The sequence below is a fragment of the Gymnodraco acuticeps genome, unplaced genomic scaffold (assembly GCF_902827175.1).
Source record: "Gymnodraco acuticeps unplaced genomic scaffold, fGymAcu1.1, whole genome shotgun sequence".
Lineage (NCBI taxonomy): Eukaryota > Metazoa > Chordata > Actinopteri > Perciformes > Bathydraconidae > Gymnodraco > Gymnodraco acuticeps.
In genome coordinates, this window is record NW_022991571.1 from 127,047 (window position 1) to 148,114 (window position 21,068).

At 42.6% G+C, this 21,068-nt stretch overlaps 1 protein-coding gene across 13 annotated transcripts in view; it reads right to left on the reverse strand.

Moving 5' to 3' along the window:
* si:ch211-285f17.1 (sickle tail protein homolog) overlaps window positions 1-20,682 on the reverse strand; it is a 105,216-nt gene extending 84,534 nt beyond the window's left edge. For 3 of the 13 annotated variants that reach the window (XM_034197427.1, XM_034197423.1, XM_034197428.1), the window contains exon 1: window positions 19,633-20,682. In XM_034197427.1, coding sequence (XP_034053318.1) covers window positions 19,633-19,957 — 325 coding nt within the window. In that variant the 5' untranslated portion in view covers window positions 19,958-20,682. The remainder of the gene's footprint in view (window positions 1-19,632) is intronic. The other 10 variants (XM_034197425.1, XM_034197420.1, XM_034197435.1 and 7 more) reach the window with 7 other exon arrangements.
* Window positions 20,683-21,068: the final 386 nt, after the last annotated feature.

Sequence of the window (21,068 nt, forward strand, 5' to 3'; positions counted from 1 at the left end):
GGTTTGATCTGTAGACCCTGTGATGTGTCCTGCTTCTGACTGGGACATTAATCCGCACTTCAGAACAGATTGATACACTCACCGCTCTCCCTGTCTCACCACATATTCACGCATGCTGCCACTTGTAATCATGCATGTGTGTGTGGCATTCAGACAGACAGAAACACAGTCATGTGACCCCTCTGACCTGCTATGAGTTATGTCTCATTGTTCCTTTCTGTCATTGTTGCATCGACTACAGAACGACGTCGTCGTGCCACATTCACTTCTCTGATGTCACACCTCTCTCTTCACATTACTTCAGGTTTTTTATCAACCAGTAGCTGTTTAACATCTCCTACGCAAAAATCCACATCGGCAGATTCACAAAGCTGCTACGTGGAGTTATAACATGAGTTTTCTGCAGATATGTTTTCGATTATATTGTCAGAGTTTATAGGTTTCTTATCTTCACGGTCTACTGTATATTTTCTACTGTTTAATGCTGCTTTAATTCTATTTTGAGATCTTTAAATTCTAGTATTGTTTATTCCTACTGTTTAATTTCTACTCATGTGCAATGCCTTGTTTTGCCTTGTTGTTTTTTATGCTGCTAGAATGCAAAAATGTCGCAATTTTGTATCAATAAAGTACCTCTTATCTTAGATATAGGCTGTCATGCACAGAGTTGAGCATTTTTGCACAAGCACAGTCATCTTGAAACATTCTCAAACGAGTGGGTAGTACGTGAAATTAAAAAGATCCGCTGATTTACAGACGTATCTTTCCCAATGTAAGTCAATGGGGAAAGTGTTTTTGGGCCCAATGGCAACAAAAGGTGTAGTTCTACCGTTTGGCCACTAGGAACATTAGCTTCCACTGCTAGCTTGTGCCACTTCATACAGCTGTTACCTGAATGGTTCTGCGTCGAAAGATCAGTGGTAAACACGTCAAATAATTTTGCGCATCGCTCAGCGTCAATCTTTCCATAAAAACACAACGATAACATTAACGCAGAATCGTATCAGGTGAAAGCAACTTTACTCCTACAGAGCTATATATATATCTCTTTATATTATTTAATAGTTTAACATTTATTTTCTTGCTGTTTATAGTGTTTATTATTATCATTTATTTATATGTATTCTTAGTTAGCGTCATAAGTTAAAGTAGTTTCTATGCTTTTATTTTGAAGGCATGTTTTGGGCACTGGGTGGTTAGAGCACCTGGTGTAATTGTATATATTGGAGACAGGTGGGTGGTGGGAGCCAGAGCACTAGGAGGCAAACGGTTTTTTACCAGGGTGTGTCAAGCCACACAAAGGAAAGGCTTAAGGAAAGAGATATAGGAAACCTGTTCATTGTATTTTGTTATAGGAATAAAATGCACAATGGAGAATCTTGTCTGGACCTGGATCATTGCCCTGCGTAAGATCCGCTAACTAGTGCCTCAGCGGCTGTTAAGTTAACTATCTGTTTTAGTTCTATATGATTTTGGCCGCTACAGATAATGTTATATATATCCTTTTTTTAACCAGGTGAAAGACTCATTGAGATTAAAATCTCTTTTCCAAGAGTGACCTGGCCAAGAAGGGCAGCATGTACGAAGTTACAACAGATAAAACACAGACCAGACAGGCAGACAAATACAGCTGTAAAACACATAAAATGGCACATTAGCCAGTCAGTTATGAACGGTCATGCTTCAAAGACTACACTGCTTCGTAGGATAGCTGTCAATAACCCCTTGATAGTGAGTGTGAGAGTGTGTGTGAAGCGTTGACAGTGATGTGCTTCCAGCAGCTGGTTCAGGCGGAGAATCTGTCAGGTCAGACTCTCCCTCCTGCCTCCACATCTGTCCTTCCCTCGCTCTCATATTCCCCCTCCATCATATGACAATGTTAATGATCCCAAGTGCAGCAGAGCAAGCAATAACTGTAAAAACATGTTGTTTTGTTGTCATAGAAATGTGATTACTAATAAGCGTTATCCAAAGCATTTAGCTCAATTGTGCTGGTCTCATAAGTGCACTTTAGTGGCTTCTGCTGCAATGGAAGAATTATTGGTCTTAATATAATGCATTTAGAGTAGCCAAGAGTAATGAGACTTAAATATTTATCAGCTTTTTTATGTGATGTCAAAATGAAAATGAACAAATACTTTACCCATAAGCGAGGGTTTTATAGCCAGCTGCGGCTCCTTTTTCCCCAAATATGTTTTATGCAAAAACATTTGAGCAAGGAGTCAGAGCAGCCCTGTAGATATAAGTAATTTACCTATCAATAAAATCACCCTTTATTGCTACTCTGGAAAATGTTTGGGCGATGAATAATTGATGATTGCTGGTTGGCACATCACATTAACTGCCAGCTGTCACACTGTGAACTGAGTCTCACTCAACAACTCAGCACACACTCCTGACTTCACACTGAGACGAGACGCTCCACGCCTGCCTGTCAAAGGCACACAACAACAAACAAATGTGTTGTGAAATATGCAGCGCTGGGAAACATTTGGTCCCGATCACAATTAATATTCTGTCTCTGAGAGCATAAGGAGAAGAGAGAGTAAAAAGAAGACAATCCTTCTTTATTACATCTACAGCATGTCTGTGACTCCATATGGTGAGAAGTCATCCATACACCTATATATATATATTATATAAAATAAATGATATGCTGATGTTAACATGTTTTCACTTACACCAGATTCCTTTGTTTACTTCCATAACGAAATAACGTCACTATGTAACACTTGCTCTCCTATTGGGTAGCGCTCCAACATATTGGTCATGATAGGCTAAGGGGCGGGACATCTCTAAGCGGTTGACCAATCACAACAGAGCCTAACCAATCAGAGCAGACTGGTTTCAGACAGAGGGTGAGAAGAGGTGCTGCAAACAGGCAGTATGAGAAAAATAAATACCTTTTGGAACCTTAAAGCATGTCACAAAACACAAATATGGACCAGAAAATGTTATATATTCCTTTTCCGAGCATTCTTTCTGCGTAAATGTTTCAAGTTTTAGACAGAAGATGAATAAGATGGAGAGAAAGGGCTGCAGTAGTACTTAGAGAGTACATTTGGCCAGTATGGGGTGCTGAAACTACCCGAATACTCAAACAGCAGGGAGCTGCACAGGTCAGTGCCATCATCCATCCATCCATCTTCTCCCGCTTATCCGTGGTCGGGTCTCGGGGGTAGCAGTTCCAGCGGAGAGCCCAAAACCTTCCTTTCCCCTCATCAACCAGCTCTCACTGGGGGATCCCAAGGCGCTCCCAGGCCAGCGAAGAGATATAATCCCTCCACCTGGTCCTAGGTCTACCCCTCGGTCTCTTCCCAGCTGGACGTGCCTGGAACACCTCCCTAGGGAGGCGCCCAGGTGGCATCCTAACTAGGTGCCCGAACCACCTCAACTGGCTCCTTTCGACGCGAAGGAGGAGCGGCTCAACTCAGAGTCCCTCCCGGATGACCGAACTTCTCACCTTATCCCTAAGGGAGACACCAGCCACCCTGCGGAGAAAACCCATCTCGGCCGCTTGTATCCAGTGCCATCATCTGTCCTCTAAAAACAACCAACCTGCAGGGACATCCACCCAGGAAGCCCCGTGCATCATCTGTCATGACCACACCGAAAACAGAAAGAGAAAAACATACATATATACTGTTTTTCTTTTTACCCGTCTGGTTAACATCCATCCTCAGACTCCCAAAAGCATTGGTGGCCAGAGGCTCATAAGTTAAGCCTCTCGTAGATCAACCAACTGTTAAACAAATCAATTATCTTCATTATAAATAAACTTCGAGTTCATGCCCAGTTTTCTTAAAGTAATTTCACGCAACCTATCACAGGAGTCACCACATCCTGCGCAATTACTAGCAATAAACCCCCAAAACACTTTTATTTATGAAGTATTGCGTCACCCGTGCTCCAGGTCACATGGTATCTCCCAATTAAGCACACTGACTGATTTAGCCTCTATTTAAGAAATGTGTCTTTCCACACACACACTGCCCTGTTTCTAAAATGATCCCGTTTGATTTCTGTCCTCGTTTCACCGCCTCTTGTTGAACGCCACACTGGGTCCTGCCTCACATCGTCTTATTCTGCAGTCTCCTTTGTCATAAGAAATGAAATATTACATAAGAGGATGTTGGATATGATTTCCTGATGCCTATCACAACCCATTTCCATTCTTCTGCCTGCAGAACTCTTTATTGTGACACATGTTTGTTTGGCTGTGTTTAATCCGAGAAGAGGAACAGACTCTACAAATAATGGATGCAAACAATGGACTTTTGCCACAGTAATCTGATTTGAAATGTATTTCCACTGATTCTCCCACAGCAGTATCGAATGTTTAGTAATGAAGGGATTCAATCTTTTTTTATCCTGTCACTGGGTTTGAGTGGTCTATTAAATGTGCTCCCACTGCTCCAAAACTGATCAAATATTCACCCGTTTTGATTGATTCCTTGTGGAAGATGTGTGTTAGGACTTGAGATAAAAGTGAAACAAAGAAAAAAGGGAGAATTTGGAGAAACTGCAAGGTGAATGTGAAGTATTAAACCTCCAGCTGTTGATATGAGTTTAGCAGAAATCCCCCCCTTTATTTTCTCCCATAGATCAGGCTAAAAATGCTGCGTCAGTCTCATAATAGCTTTAGCTGCCTGGCTGGAAAGCATGCACGTCTTACCCATGACTTCATCACACAGCCAAACTCTATTATTCCCCGTTAGAAAAAACCCCCAGATCCAAGAGAGGGTGGGGCGGAGTGCATTTGATCCCTGATTCAGTGTTTTAGGTGTTTAATACTGTAAGAATGTAGAAAGAGGCACAGAGAGGCTGTAAAACCCACTTTCATATTTAAGGAAAAGTGCCAGAAAAGTGGAGCCTAACTGAACAAGCTGTGCTCACAGGGATAAAATGATTGAATGTCAAATTAAACACTTTGACAACAACCGCATGAGAGGAGTAAACTCTCACAAGGACAGGAACTCAAAATAAATCGAGTTTAACCTGAAATCCTATTAGCCGTACAGCTGGGGGCGCTACATGCCAGCAGCTATTGAACACTGCAGTCAAAGAGTAAAGCGTTGTGAGGTGTAATTACGTGAAGTGGTAGGAAACCTGCTCAGTATCAAAAGGATGAGATCCCGTCTGTGGCCAGGAAGTCTGTTTTATTTCTAGTTGGCGTAAATCTTACTCTTTATTTTGTATGAAACAGCACTCTGCTCTACAGCTTCCACATATCTCACAGACATGTTTGCCTGCAGAACATGCACCATGAATATCGAAATGCATGTGTGCAAAGAAAGATGTACAAAATATACCAGGCTGAAGAGAAACGGCAGACCAATAATTGAGGTTAAAATGATGTATCCTTGTTATGGATTTGGCCCTGTAATTTTCTCACGTTGACAGTACAACCAGTTCTTTATAATTCAGTGCTCACGGGTCACGTGATCGTAATGGCTTCAGAGCAGAGAGGAGAGTCATTATGTTAACTATGACAGGCCGAGACCCTGCAGAGCACCTGACAATTATAGCACAAGGTCTGTCTGTTCGGCTGGCAAATGAGGTACATTTAAAATTGCCTCAATAATCTTTGGATAAGCCTCAGTCAGGCTGCAGGTATTACCTAGTAGGATTTTTTTTTAAGTATCTAATATCAGCTTAAGAACAAGCGTTGCTGTTGATTTGGAGCCCCATGATGTACACCTTAACTCTTGATCTTTCTAATTAATTTATAATGAATGTGATTACTTTAGGCCCTGTTTTCGTGCCTGCACCATGATTTTTGTCCGGTCGGGTCTTGGAAGACCAGAAGTGTGATTCATAAAAACATTTTCTTACTCAATATCTTACCCGAAGCCTAACCCTTTTATTTTAAATTGTATAATGTTGGAGTTTTGTTGCCGTCCGCGAGGAAAATAAATGGCTCAGAGCCTCAGAATACTGAATCTGTATTTTTTTTAAATATATTTTCCTTCTAATTTGTTATTATTTGGTGCAGGCACGAAACATACTACCAATATAAATACATTGCTTCTAAAATCGTTCTGTGTCAGAATACTGAAATCTGTATTTTTTTAAATCTCTTTTTCCTTCTAATTTGTTATTGTTTACATTGCTTTTCAAATCGTATGTGTGAACACAAATCAATAGATTATTTTCGTGACTATAACACGAAATGCCGTGAGACTGTGTTGGTTTCTCCAAGTGTTCATGCTAACCGAAGCTAAACTAAGGCTAACCGAAGCTAACCATCATGGCTTTAACCACATTAGTTAGCATTGTAATCTAACTACTATAAGGTAACCAAACACTTATTGTAGATTTTGTTGGTATGTCTTTCTCTAACAAAAGCGATGTAGGCTATAGGGAACCTTTTTTTCCACATGCTTTTAGCCTTTATGCTAACTAGCCACAACAATCGACCCCTTATTGCGCGTTTCCACTGCAGGCCTCGCTCGGCCTCGCTCGGTTTGTTTAGGCCTTATTAGGCCCGGCTCACTTTAATGCTGCGCTTCCATTACAGTTTAGGAACTGGGGTAGTTACTATAGTAACGCAGTGTAAGCGGAGCCGTGACGTCATCTTCAATGAGAGCCCCAGAAAAACAACACAGCCGTTAGCTCTTAGCACTCAGAGCTCACAGCTCCTCATATCTGTTCATAAACTTGATAAAAGTTAAACAAGTACAAACCACAGACTGCCTGTGTCATGGAGAATACAGTCGCTGGTTTATTTATGTCTGTATAGGCCGTTGTTGTGAGTGTGGACGGTCGGAGCATATATAACGTTAGCTTAGCCAAGCTACATTTAGAAAACACGCATTTTAAAAGGGTTTTTCGCCTGCCGTCTGTCTGCAGACTTGTCAAAGCATTAATTCATGGTTTTTACTAACCGGTATCAGTATGTTGTTACTTCGGCATCATTTTGAAACGTGTATTACAATTAAATCACGGTCAAATATGTTCATCTTGTTGTAGTTGTAGCCCCTTGCCAGCGATTCTCTCTCTAGTTTAGCATACTCAGCCCGACTCAGCCTGGTTGTTCCTGGCCCTAGAACCACGGTTTAGTCGGGCCAGAAAAAAGGTGAAAAAGTAGCCCCGGGCCAAAACTAGGCCAAGTGGAAACGCAACCAAAAACGGGCCCCGTACGGCTCGGCACGCTTAAAGCGAGCTACCCGCTGCAGTGGAAACGCGCCATTAGTCTGCGGGGCTTTAGCATAACTAGCTCTTAGACATGTAGAATTGATATTTGTATACGACTCAATGCAAGAAGGTAAATATGTATATTTCTGTTTTTTACCTCTTCATTATCCTTTCTATCGAAGGGCTAAAGCTGCAAAACTCACACAAAAACCCTCACTTGACTCATTGATCTCTGAAAAAGCAAAACTACAAGCTACTGAGTATGTGCAAACAAATGCAGAGTACACTGTAAAAACTGTTGCTTTGGTAAAACTTAAAAAAGTGGTTCCAAGCAATTTTAAGAGTTTAGTCAACTTTAAAAAAAATTGAGTTGGTGAAATGTACTTTTTTTTAGTTTTCCTCTACTCAAGAATGTGTTACTTTGCTAAAACTTAAAAAATATGTGTCAAGTGGTTGCAAGCAATTGTAGGAGTTGGGTAAACTGCATGTGAAAAGATGAGTTGAGCCTTCAATTAAAAGCCAAGATATTAAGTGCAATGCAAATAACAATCTGCTAAGAACCACAAGAATAAATAAAGTAAATTATAAAACACAATGGAGTTTCCGGAACCTATATACGACAAACTCTTCCTGATTTCAATCCAACCCTTTACATATTTGATAGCATTGAAACATTGCAGATTAAACAAATACATTTAAAAAAGGGAACGTTATAGACATGTTAATACATTTTATTAAAATTAGATTATTTCAAAACAGTTTTCATAAAACAGTAACAAGTTTGTTTAAAAGCACAACTGACACACTTCTCAGCAGAGAACACAACAGGGGGGAATGCCTGAGTTTCATATTTAGACAGTCATGAAAAAAGGGGGGCTTCATTCCCTCACAGTCGCTTAGATTGAATCTGATTTATGTTTACATCTTGCAAAACTGAAGCCGTTTGCCAAGAAAGAAGCTCCCTCATTGCTACTTGAGCCGTTATTCATTGCACTATTGCAGCAGGTTTGACTCATAATGTTCCTAAAACAAAGAAGGTGCTGATAAAATCTGCATAACAACCACTTAGGTAACTACAGCTGCGGGTAAACACATTTATCATATCACATTCCACATGTACCTTTATTAAATACATGTTGATACATGCACCCGTCAAATGAGAGGAGGTAAAAGAGACATGAAAAACAAAGGGCCGCTCTGTCTTGAGTTTCCCCTCCTCTAACGTTTTAGTTTTCTCAACTGTCAACCTCTTCTAGGACAGAAAGTAAAAGAGAGACAGTGGGAGTGAGAAAAGGACGCCTATACATCAGTGAGATTTAATGCTGCTTCATCCTGCTCAGCACTCGTATCACATGGTGTGTACATCATCAATAATCTTTACGAGCCAGTGCCTTGGCTAAAACACAAGGGTAATGTGTTGCTCCAGCTGGAACCACAAAATCCCAACATCTTTTCCCTCTTTACTTTCTGCAGGTAATTGCATCACAACATTTAGAAAAGTGATATAAACACCAAGCATGCTGTCAATAAGATCCATATCTGATAGACAAAACATTATTATGCTATATATGATTATTCAGATGGACCACAAAACATGAAATGAACACTAACATTGTAAATGACAGTACAGTAACATTGCATTTAGGGAGCAACAATGAAGTCATTGTGTTTTTTAATTTGGATATTGTGGAGTCTATTTTTATATAACATTACAAGATTCTTATTATTACATTATGTGCTTATTGTGCTCAATTTATGTTGCTGTGACTTAGGAATGAATGGACCCAATCACCCCCCCAAGTTTTGATGGGGAGGATAGGAACGAAGGGAAAAGTCACATGAGAAAGTGTTTGGCTTGCAATATTGAAAGTAGCACGGTCAGGTGCAGAGACTGAGAGAATACAAAGAGGTAGTCAGAACAGCACATCGCACCGGCCTTGACTTGTATGGGAGCCGCGCTCACACGCAAAGCTAGGAAGCAACATTATGGTTTTCCACTATATCTGAGGAAACGTTAGAGAAAACAAATGACGTATGATAGAGACAGGGGCGGGTGGCGCAGTGCTCTGTGCATCCGATCATCAGATCAAGGGGAACTCCAGTTCGAAACCCGCTCCTGCCGCCACTGCGTCAGGCCGTTGTGTCCTTGGGCAAGACACTTCACCCGGATTTGCTCCTGTGGGTATTGTCCACGTATGTATAATACCAATGTGTACTTGTAAAAGCGCCTCGACGACCTCGAGGCGTGAAGATGGACGGTGTGGCGCAGTGCGCTGTGCAATGATCATCAGATCAAGGGGTGAAACCCGCCGCTGCTGCGTCTGTAAAGCCGGTGTGTCCTTGGGCAAGACACTTCACCTGAACTTGCTCCTGTGGGTATTGTCCACAGTATCTGACCATTGCATGTATGATATATGTGTAATGTGTGTATATGTAAAGCGCTTTGAGTCATTGAAAAAGCGCTATAATAAATGTAAGGAATTATTATTATTAGAGACAGAGTAGGGAGGGACTTCACCAGCCGGCCGAATGCTGATTGGAGGATCGCATTGCCAAGAGACTCTATCTGAGTCTGTGCACCAACCAGGGACGTGCACAGGTATGGGCTATTGTTGCCCGGGCAACGGCCCGTTTTACCTTTTTGGCTGACCTGCCCCTCTGGAGAGAGCAAGAGTTTTTTTTTCTTTCTGTTGTGGTCGAATCAACATGATAAGCCCACAATTAGTATTGTAGTGTCTCGCTGCGGGAAACCACCAGCTTCATTCTTCTTCTACTACTTCTTCTTCTTCTCCTTCTTCTTACATGTAATTGCCCATATGGTAAACTCCCTCGACGGGGCCGCTCGCTCTCTTCTCTTGATCGCCCTCTCACGGAGAACACTTCACTGTCCCGCTTCATTGTAGGATTTCTGCCATGTCTCTACTTTAATTTGACCACCTCTGTTATTAAGTTATGGAATACTAAATAAATAAGTCCATTAGATACCTTACCGTTACTGCGCTCATAAAGAATGATAAGAATAAGAATAATGTGTATTGAACTGGTTTAATTAATTAGTGAGTTTATTTAAGGTAATTATAGAAGCCCTATTTTATCAGTATGTCTGCACAGCAGTTACAATGGGCAAAGTACATTGAATTGTCCCCATTCTTTAGTAGTTTCTAACATTAGATATTTTGATGAGATATGGACCGCAAAACAAAAGATTTCCCTGGTTTTCATTTAAAAAATCAAGTCACCGAATGCAAGTAGTTGCCTTAGCTGTGAATTACTGTTCAAATTAGTTAATGTAATAATCGTTTTGGTCTTATATTTTTTTTCGGGGGGAGGCCCTTTTTCCAGTTTAGAGCAATAGCCCCTCCAAATGTCTGTGCACGTCCCTGGCACCAACCAAAGAGAACCAAGTCTAAACCGCGGTATCTCTTCATCTAGTCTTGACCAATCATAAATGTACGGGCAACGCCCTGTGTAATAAAATGCACGAGGTTCGAGGCTCTTTACGGATATGGTGGTTACAGATTATAGCTTGGCTACCTGTGATTTCCAAGACGTGACGAGTCCTTGGCCAAGTGATATATATATTTTGCTCTCTTTACAATAAATAGTTAAACTTAGAAGTTGTCTGTCTTTTCTGGAATTCTGAACCCAACAATATGACATATCAATTTCCTTTTACCGAGTTCAGGGATCAACCAAGAAGTCCCTGAGCTGTTTCTATTCTCAACAAATGACAGACTTCTTCGTGTTGCTACAAGTTCCTTTTCCTGGCCACAAACCACAACTATGCTTTCAAGAAATGCCCGCAAAAGCTCAATTTAATGCCCCGTTGGAGAACTGCAAAAGGGGCATTTCAATGGAGGCTAAAGTCGCATTTTATATTATTTTAGAGTCGGCTGGAAAATGCTAGACAACTGGAGAAACAATGTGGTTTTACTTGAATCTCTGGACACATTTTTGAGAGTGGTGTTAGATTTTTCTTTTATTGTTATCTTAGATATGATTTATATGACGGAGGTTACTAACACAGTGTCAGCTAAAGTTCAATAGGTCCCTAAGTTGTGTAACCTCAGAGCTTCAATGTCATGCCTGCCATGGCTTGAGGTAATGAAAATAAGTCTTTAAGAGAGTGACAATAAAAATGAGCAAAATCAGTAAATGGAGAGCAGTAACGGTGGGGTAATGTCACAAATGTCAAGCTATAGATATTGTAATATCATACAGCCTGCACTTTATCAACTTATCCTGCATTTACTCTTTTCTTCAGCACCATCACATGTCCCAGTCATCTGACAGAGTGAAGGCCGAATGTAGGAGTTTACTTCCCCATGGCGCATCATGTGATCCACAGCTAACACTACGGGTGACACCATTAGTCAGCTACATTTATTTTTAACACTGTTGATTAACAGTGCAAGATGTTGGGACAAGTTTTCTTTCTCGCCTCGAGTTAGACCTGTGTTTGAGCTAGAGCCAGGATGAATTAGCTTAGCATTTACAGGGCTTAAAGCAAGGGGAAAACAGCTAGCCTAGCCACGTCAAACCCCTCCCATTGTAACTCTCTTTGTTGTGGATTTGACAGGTATATATATGTAGTAACTATAACAAACACCAGTAAGTCTCTGTGCTTTGTCTGCATGTTGTTAAACGGGTTAATAATCAAGCTAAACAGTGCTGGAAGGCATGTCTTTGTACATTAGATGGAACCAGGCTGCCTCCAGTGTTCATGCTAACCGAAGCTAACCTAAGCTAACCATATTCTGGCACCGTAAGCTAAGGTAACCAACACATTTTACGCATTTTGTAAGTGCTTTTACTTTGTGTACACATTAAACAAAATAGTTGTGTGTATAGGGAACCTTATTTCCACCTGCTTTCAGCCTTTATGCTACCTAAAACAATCAACTCCTGGCAGGGCCGGCTCTGACCAATTTGCGGCCCGAGGCAAGATTTTAGCTGGCACACCGCTTACACAATAAATTCCAATGTTAATAAAAGCTGTATACATTTTTTGGGAGTTTGATTTATTTTAAATTAACACAAATACAAGATTAAAACCTATAATTGCACACTAAAACCATTATTTAAAAAATAACTATTTCACATAAACCTCTGGTTTTTACTGGGGCTGGGGCAGTTCAACTTGATTTTGGGGCAGGGGTGCGCCATAGTTTATGGACGCTGTACCAGTGCATGACATTAAGGATTTTGGGAGATGGCGATGAGGGCCATCTAAGCTAATTTACAGATGGCCCTGAGCCCAGTAGAGATTGCCCTTAAAAATTCGCTCGGACGAAATGACGCACGAAGGGTTTGGGGGGGCTCCCCCTAGAAAATGTAGATGTTTGCAGGTCTTAGATGCTGTCTGGTGCATTCTCTAGACTGAATTATAAGATGAACCACCACAATATTATATTGTACAATTTCAATTGTATTCTTCATTTCACTTGTTTGTTCTTGTTTGTGTTTGCTCGCTTGCATGCCCTGCATAGCTTTAAGAAATACTTAAGTTGTTGGTCAAGTTGTATTTTGTTGGACGAACGCACTTATTGTAAGTCGCTTTGGATAAAAGCGTCAGCTAAATGCAATGTAATGTAATGTAATGTAATGTAATGTAAAGACACTTTCCATCTGATGAAGGCAAATGCCTTCCCAGATGTAAAAAAGTAGAAAACATTACATTCAGTTATAACTGCCAAAACAAACATTATTTACACTATTATGGCCCCTGTTAAAAATGTTTGTAATGTTATCTACTGTAAGTTGGTCGAACGAATGCCTCCTCATCCGGAAGCTGACCGAGCAGACCCGAGCAGCAGTCGAGAGGAGCCGAGCGCATCCGCGAAGCACACAAAATGGCGACGTCAGAGTTCCCGTTAGCCGGCAAATCTAAATCTCTTCGGTCAAAGTGTCCGGTCAAAATAATTTCCCTTTAGCGCAATACCGCTTCAGTTGCGCCACTTATGTGACAGACAAGAATAGTCGATTCTAATGTCTAACACTTAATGTGGAGAAAGAGATGTCCTGTATGAGTTGATTGTGCGTTGATCTGTTGGTAATGCCTCGGGGTTCCGGTGGGCATGTAAACAAATGCATAATGCTGCGCTATACTTTGTGGCCTCACCCAGTTGCATAGCAACACTTATTGTTTAGGTGTCTTTTAATAAGCAGGTAGTCTATCATTAGCTAGAACTAGCTGGATCTGATCGATATGGACATAAACGTGAGTGAAGTCTAATCTGACGGGAGAGAGAGATCAGCTGCTGCTGACGAGTGGACACGCAGCTCTGCATGATCACATGCAGCGGTGAGCGGAACAAAACACACACTTCAGGTTAGAATATCACACGTAGCTATTTTAATTACCTCTCAAACCACCTGAACTAGTTATAGATATGTTTAGTTTTACTGTCGGGTCACTCATTACTGATCCGCGAGCTGCATGAGACTGGCATAATAGATTGCCAGATCGGGCAACCAGCAGGTGAGGCTTCATTGCCCGAGCTAAATACTAGATGGCCCCGGGCCATCGTTAATGTCGAGCCCTGGCTGTAGGCAATATAGGCGTAGTTCTGTTAGTATAAGATAATAAGATGTACTTTGTTGATCCAAAATCGGGAAATGGTGTTATGAAATAAAATAAAATAAATTGTTTTACATTTCTAACTTTTTTATTTATTTTTTTAATTTTCGGCGCCCCCCATTGATTGATGCACCCTTAGCATTCGCCTATACTGCCTATGCCAAGGGCCGGCCCTGACTCCTGGCTTTAGCCCTAGATACTGCAAAGCATAGGCTAAGGGCTTTAGCATACCTTGCACATGTAGTATTGAATAGCTAGGCTTTATTTCTCAAATGTCAAACTATTCCTTCAATTTGAACCCAATAGAACTTAGAAAATCTCTCCTATGCTATATGGAGACAAACTTATTTTTCTTAATAACCAAATATTCTCACATAAGGCCAAGGGTACCACCAACAACTCTAAATATCCATGTCATATTAATGGAAGATGCAGTCCCCTGAAACAACATGTCGACGCGAAATAAATAAACACAGCGGGAGATTTAATTAGAATATTCCGAAGCACTGAGATAAATATTTAGCAGTTTATGCATATCAGACATTTTTGTACACACACACACACACACACACACACACACACAACACACACACACACACACACACACACACACACACACACACACACACACACACACAACACACACACAACACACACACACACCACACACACACACACACAAACACACACACACACAACACACACACACACACACACACACACACACAACACACACACACACACACACACACACACACACACACACACACACACACACACACACACACACACACACACACACACACACACACACACACACTTGCCTGAAGGGAAAAGGGTGTAAGAGGGGAGGTGGAGATATATTGATTTCTCTGTCGACTCTTTGAGAGGAAACCCTGAGGGAGGCCTTGCATCCGCTTACACCCCTCAGTTGGGTGAATTAAACACAATTATGCTTTGGGCTAGAACACAAACATGTATTAGCCTACATTTAATTGAAATGTAGTAGTGAGATTGTCTGGTTTCATGCCACATGTGCAGTATAAGCTTTGAAGCCTTGGCTGTGTAATCAAGCAAAAGTAAAAGACCACACTTGAAAGTAGAAATACAAAAAAGATTTATATAGATGTTTCAACAAGTTAAAACCTCGGGAATTTGGAGGCAGGGTGGGCATCACGGAGATTAAGGCTTTTTGTTTTATCCTTAATCTTACATGAACGAAAGCCAATCTCCTCAGCTGTCTCTCAGAGAGCTGCACAGCCTCAGGAAGCAGGAAGAAGCAACATTACCCCCAGCTAAACCCCCCAAAGAAAAACACACCACAGACAACAGGGGGATTTACAATACAGACTCATGAGTAGTCACATAACCAACAGCTCTTTCTTCTTGCTCAGTGGCCCGATCATTGTCTGTTTCTGTTTGAGGGATGAGTCACATCCACTCATTTTCTCAACACAAACCCCAGGTCCCTGAACACACCATTAACTCACCTACTCTTCTTCCTTAATGACTCACTGGACTCCAGGCTCACAAAGTCACAAAGGTGAGATGTCGCCCACAGTTGTCTCACTTCCTCTGTTTCTTTTGGCATTTGGAAAGAAAGTTCTTTAATAACTTGTTAAGAAACTGATTTGCCTTAACCTTAACAAAACAGATAACTGAGTGGGTTAGCGGATCTGACGTAAATGAATAATAAACGGCGTCCCGCTGTTTAGAGACCGCTGTTTTTCTGGTGTTTTTTCCCATTCGCTTTGATATGCAAAAAAGCCAAAACAGTAGGACATAACGGTAAGTATTTCATATGAACACATACAGTAAAAGTTTGTGATTGCTCAGTTCAAAGTGAAAGTGGGGGGTTTGGTTCAAATCAATACGGCTCAATTACCAAAAACCCTGCCTAGTAAAAAGCCCTTTCAAGACAATGCGTATACAGTGTGTCAGAAACTTGTAAATGATCCAATTGCGTAACTGATATGTGAATAAAAAAGATTTTTGTAATCTTAATAAGTCTCGCTTCTGCCAGATAGTTGTGAAAGAAGAGAAAACCAAGAGAGACAACTGGGGGGGGGGGGGGGGGTTTAAAGAGTCACGAGAGGCTGCAATTAATGTAATCCCTACGCTTGGCTTCAATGTCGAATAAATGGGTGATCACATCCCAATCCTCACACTCATTCCTGTCACACTAAGCTGTTATATACTTTTATCTAAGGGCAGCATGCAGAAAGAGTCTGTCATGGTTTCCCGGCACTCAGACTATCAACAGCGAGCGTTAAACTGACACTGTGTGCTTTTAACAAGAAGAAGCACGTCTCGCAGCAATGATTCACATGCATACGCTGTTGTCAACATGTAGAAGTACACATGTAGATTTGAACACCTGGGGCGACGCTGAAATATGTCCGTAAACAGGCTGGAGCAACGCCGCACATTCTGATGTGGTAACAAATCTTACAAAACGATATCAGGCAAGAAACCACACAACACAAGTCTAGATGAGTAAAAAGAAATGAAGCCCCCCAATCACAGCCTGTTCATTGACTCACCATCTCAATCACCAATGTGTTAGGTCATAAGACATCTGAGCGGTGACTTATCTCATGATTTTGTAAACCGATCCCTGCATGATGGGGCTCAGGAAGCATATGGTTACTCATGAGGCTAAATACTTTCAAGTTGACACAAAGAGAGATAAGCGTCTGAGAGGGCTGGAGATAACGTCAAGGAAAGCCAGAGACAGAACAAGCAGATTTACATTTCCAGATGTTTCCAACTCGTTCTGTGTTTATATTTGTCTGAGATGAAAAGTAAACACTTCAGTTAGCCTGTGTAACTTTTTAGAGAACAAATAACACATTATTTCTACTCCAAAATAACTTAAAATGCAATATGTTGTTCATTTACGCTAGCAGAACATTGCTAAGGAGAACAGGCCAATGCTTGCGAGGATCAAGGGACTATGTGAGGTCACATCAATCGATAGAAAGAAGTCTGGAGACTAACCTTAATGTTAATGAAAACAAAGAAAATACTATAGTGTTCACTTTAAAGGTGGGGTAGGTAAGTTTGAGAAACCGGCTCGAGATACACTTTTTGTTATATTCCATGGAATGCTCTTAACGTCCCGATAGCAATGAATATCTGAAGTGCTTTGACAACAAATCCATGAAAAAATGTCATCAGTGGAAGCCGTGGCTCTGTAAAAAGCACAACCAATCCGTTTATCCGGGCCGGCTAAACGGATTGGATTGCCGCCTTCCATCTCGTGCACGCACAAATGTATCTCGTGCCCTCATTGGGCGTGCCGTCATTGGGCGTGCATTGCAGCAGTACTTCAATGACTCGCCAGCAACAGGCGGCCACTTTCACCAGTCTGCTGACGTCATGTGCGCGTTCATGTGTGGAGGAGGTGCTCTGTAAGGAAGTCTGAAGGAAGGGGCGGATTCTTTTCGGCTGTGTACTTTCAAATGTTAGTGAACTCGAGCCGGTTTCTGAAACTTACCTACCCCACCTTTAATTCATCATACACTTTATTATCTCTAAAGGGACAGTGGGTTGCATCGTGTTTAAGTTTGACGAAGTTCCCAGATATTCGTGTTAAAGAACTAAATCGGGATCTGATCACTTCCCCATCCTACAGATTGGGAAACAATTCAAAGGTGTAGGATGAGCCAACATTCCTGACCGACCGCATCAATGCTCTTGCTGCCGATTTCTCAGAAGGGAGGAGGTCGTTGTGGTTTTGGAATGAGATGTGGGTGTGATGTCTGCCATGAAATGTACATCATAATAAATCAAAAACACACAGCTGTACATCCGGAATGAGAGCCGCCTTAAGCAGTAAGCACAAAAGTTGCTTAACACAACGTTTGATGCAATGTCATACGGTAAGCTGGACTTAAGCCTTGCACTTGAGACGTGTATTATATCCTCTCTGGACAGGAAGTGTCAAATGCATTTTGGTGAAAGCTGCCACTTTAAGGCTGAAATTGGGCCCTCTGGCGAGCGGCTCTGAAGCTTTCACACAGTGGAAATGTCACCTGTCACACGCATTTGTGGTCTGCCACTGCGGTGTGCATCGGCTCTGTCATGCCCTGTAACCGGCATTAGTTTGGGAGATGAAGCTGGCACCCTCTGAACCTCCGCCATATTAAACTGCCTTGTTTGTATACAAGCCATAAGTGGATATAGGGGATATGACGCGCTGCCCATTAGTCTGCAGTGAAAGGGTATTTAATAAGTCTGGCCTATTTAAAATACAAATACACGAGCAGCACATGTAGCCAAGAGCAGCTCCCCAAAGTGAAGACCTTGCATGTGTTATATATCAAAGGATAGCTAGTTTCTGGAGAGACTGGACTGGGCTTTTCAATGTGGAACATCAAAGATTCTGTCCATAACAAGAAATGCACAAAGTTTTCCAGCTCACACTTCAAAAACACACACTGGGACGGCGGGGCGAAACGCACCACACACAGTTCATTTATTCTTTTTGACGGTCGGCGTGCGTGTGTGTGTGCGGGGGCGGCGGTGGCATCTTTCAGTTACTTATTCAACGGCTGTCAAAACACGACAAAAGAGAAGAATGCAGGGAGAAACCAAAACTGATGAGGCTGTAAGAGAGAAGAAAGACATGAAAAGAGACGAGCGAGGGAGGACATGAGGAAAGAGGACACAAATAGAAACAACACAGAAACAACAAGAGGGGTTGGGTCACTTTCCGTGTCCTCAATGCATCATAAAAATGTTTAGGTGCCATTTCAGATTCTTGCAGTAGAGTTTACTGATATTCTGCCCATTTTCTGATATTTAGAGAGATGTGTTGCCTTGGCCAGACCATTTACATGCACAACAACCTGTATAACACTACAGGGAAGGGAAACCCCCCCAAAATACACTTTTAGGACCAGATGTTCTGAAGTCAGCTGACCCTCACTCTTGAGGAGTGAGTCAGCTCTGCAGAAAGACACTTTATTTGTGTAAAGAAGAGACAGGAACATCTGGCTTCCAGTACAAACTTGCCTCCTTATAACCCATCTTTACAGCAGGGAGGGGATTCTCAAGCAGCTCAAGACCTGTTGATATCCCAGCATGCACTGCTCACATTCCTGACCTCCTTCTGTCACTCTTTAACTCGCCTCACCCTCTACATCCCCCCCCTTTACACTTCCCCACTGCTGTCTTTGAGCTGTGATGATTGACAGGAAGTGTTTTTAAAATCAGGTACTAACAGTATATGCAAAGTACATAAAGTAATGGTGGTGATGTTGCCTTTAAGAGTGTGACCTGGCAAAACCATGAGAGCTGGCACCCTGTGGAGTTGGGAATGTGGTGAGAAAGCCAAAAGGGAATGCTAAGACCTCCTGACCCCCCATTTTCTTTATCTGCACCCCACAGAGGGACAGATATCCCATGAGCAGTCACTCCTCTCTGCTACATCAAGGCCACGCTGACAAAAGCACTGCGTCCAAAAATTAAGCTTCCAATTAATTTCAATTAAACTGAAGCATTTGCACAGCTGCGGAAATGCAGGAAAATACAGACAATACGGGTGTAAGGTTGCAGTGAATACTGGACTTCCATGTCTGTAATCACATGTCCCGCCCCCAGCAGACACTAGCTACAACTTTTGTAAAAAAAAATTAAGGGCAGTGCTATTTTTGGTCTGAAAGCGTGTTAATTGTGGAGGTTTGACACATCCTTTGCCCCAAGGCAGGAAGGACATCACAGATAACCCCGGGAGGATATAATCAATACTGACACAACACAATAAACTAGCATTAAAGGGGACACACAACACGCAGGAGAAAGTCAAATCCCCTGCATGCAAGACTGTTTTTGCACAGTAAACATGTGAGTGCATTGACACAAGCAGACCAAAAGACACCAGTTGCCATTCAGATGAAGTTAATACTCACTGTGCATAGAGCCTTGCTGCTGACTGGAGGCTTTAGGTGGGCTGATCTTGCTCTTGGGGGGTAGCATCTCCATGTGTTGGCCCTTCTCACCTGGATTCTGTCTGGGGGCCTCGGCCTGAGTCTCGCTCTGTGCTTTGTCCTGAGTCCCAGCGACTTTAAGAGACTTCTGTCGGCTCAGGATCCCATCGCTACCTGCCCTCATCAGCTTTTCCCCAACGCTCAGCACCCGAACTCGACCCGTTGATTCCTTCCTGGGGGAGGGAAGCCTGGATCCGGCCCCGATGGAGGAGGCGGAGGGCCGCGCCAGCCTGGAGGCTTTGGACATCCTGCAGCAGGTCAGAAAAGCTCCTCAGCCACAGTGACTGCTGTGGTGTCCCGTGAGGAAATCCAGTGAGAGAGTGTGACTCTGCGGCGTGTTGTGACTGGTGCAGGTAGGCTGGAGGGGGCCGGCACTTTGGAGAAGCTATAGGTGAGGGGTGGGGGGTTAACAGATCCTTGGAAGGTGTTCTCTCCTCCTGGCGTGGCCTCATGGGAACATCCTCCAAAGCAAACAGTGTGTGTAAGTGTGTGTGTGTGTGTGTGTGTGTGGAGTGACAGGTCTTGCTGTGCCAAATGCAAACAGAAACTCAGGTCTCCAGTGTCAGTGCATTCCGGCTTTTTAATCCCCCTCTCCTTCACACTCTTTTTGGTACATTTCTCACCCTCTCTTGCACTCCGACTAAAGGTTGTCAACTTGCCTAAAAAATGGTCCCCATGTTGCTGTCCTCGTGTGCCTCCTCTTCTCTTTTTGCTCACTCGCTTCTCCTCTCTGCTGATGCTCAGCGGGTGACCGTTCCAGCGCTCCGGCAAAAAGCAGAGAAAGATTTAGAGACAGCAAAACAAAAAAAAGAGTACGAGAGAGATAGAGAAAGTACCGGCTTTGTGGAGGAGCTCTTCTCTTCAGGTACAGCTGCTCAAGCTGTTCCAGATGTGTGTGTGCGTGCGTGCGTGTGTGTGTGTGTGTGTGTGCAGCGCTTCACGTCATCACCCGACCGCTCTGAGCCACAATCACTGGTTTCACTTCGTTCCCTCTTTCTTCATCTTTTTCGCCTCTGGTCCCTCTACTCCCGACAGCCTGAACTCGCCACATGTGATGAGTCGACCGGAGGCGGGACAAAACACCGAGCCCTTCACTCTCTGATGCTGGAATTTACAGAGAATTAAAGAGCGCAAAGGAGGGGAGCTTAGCAGCGTGTGTGTGTGTGTGTGTGTGTGTGTGTGTGTGTGTGTGTGTGTGTGTGTGTGTGTGTGTGTGTGTGTGTGTGTGTGTGTGTGTGTGTGTGTGTGTGTGTGAGAGAGATACACACACAGTGGAGCTGTTCTGATCTCCTGCAAACGAAGACATCAGCTGTGACACGAAGGAAATATAAGAAGTTGTCTCGGAGAAGATCAGAGCT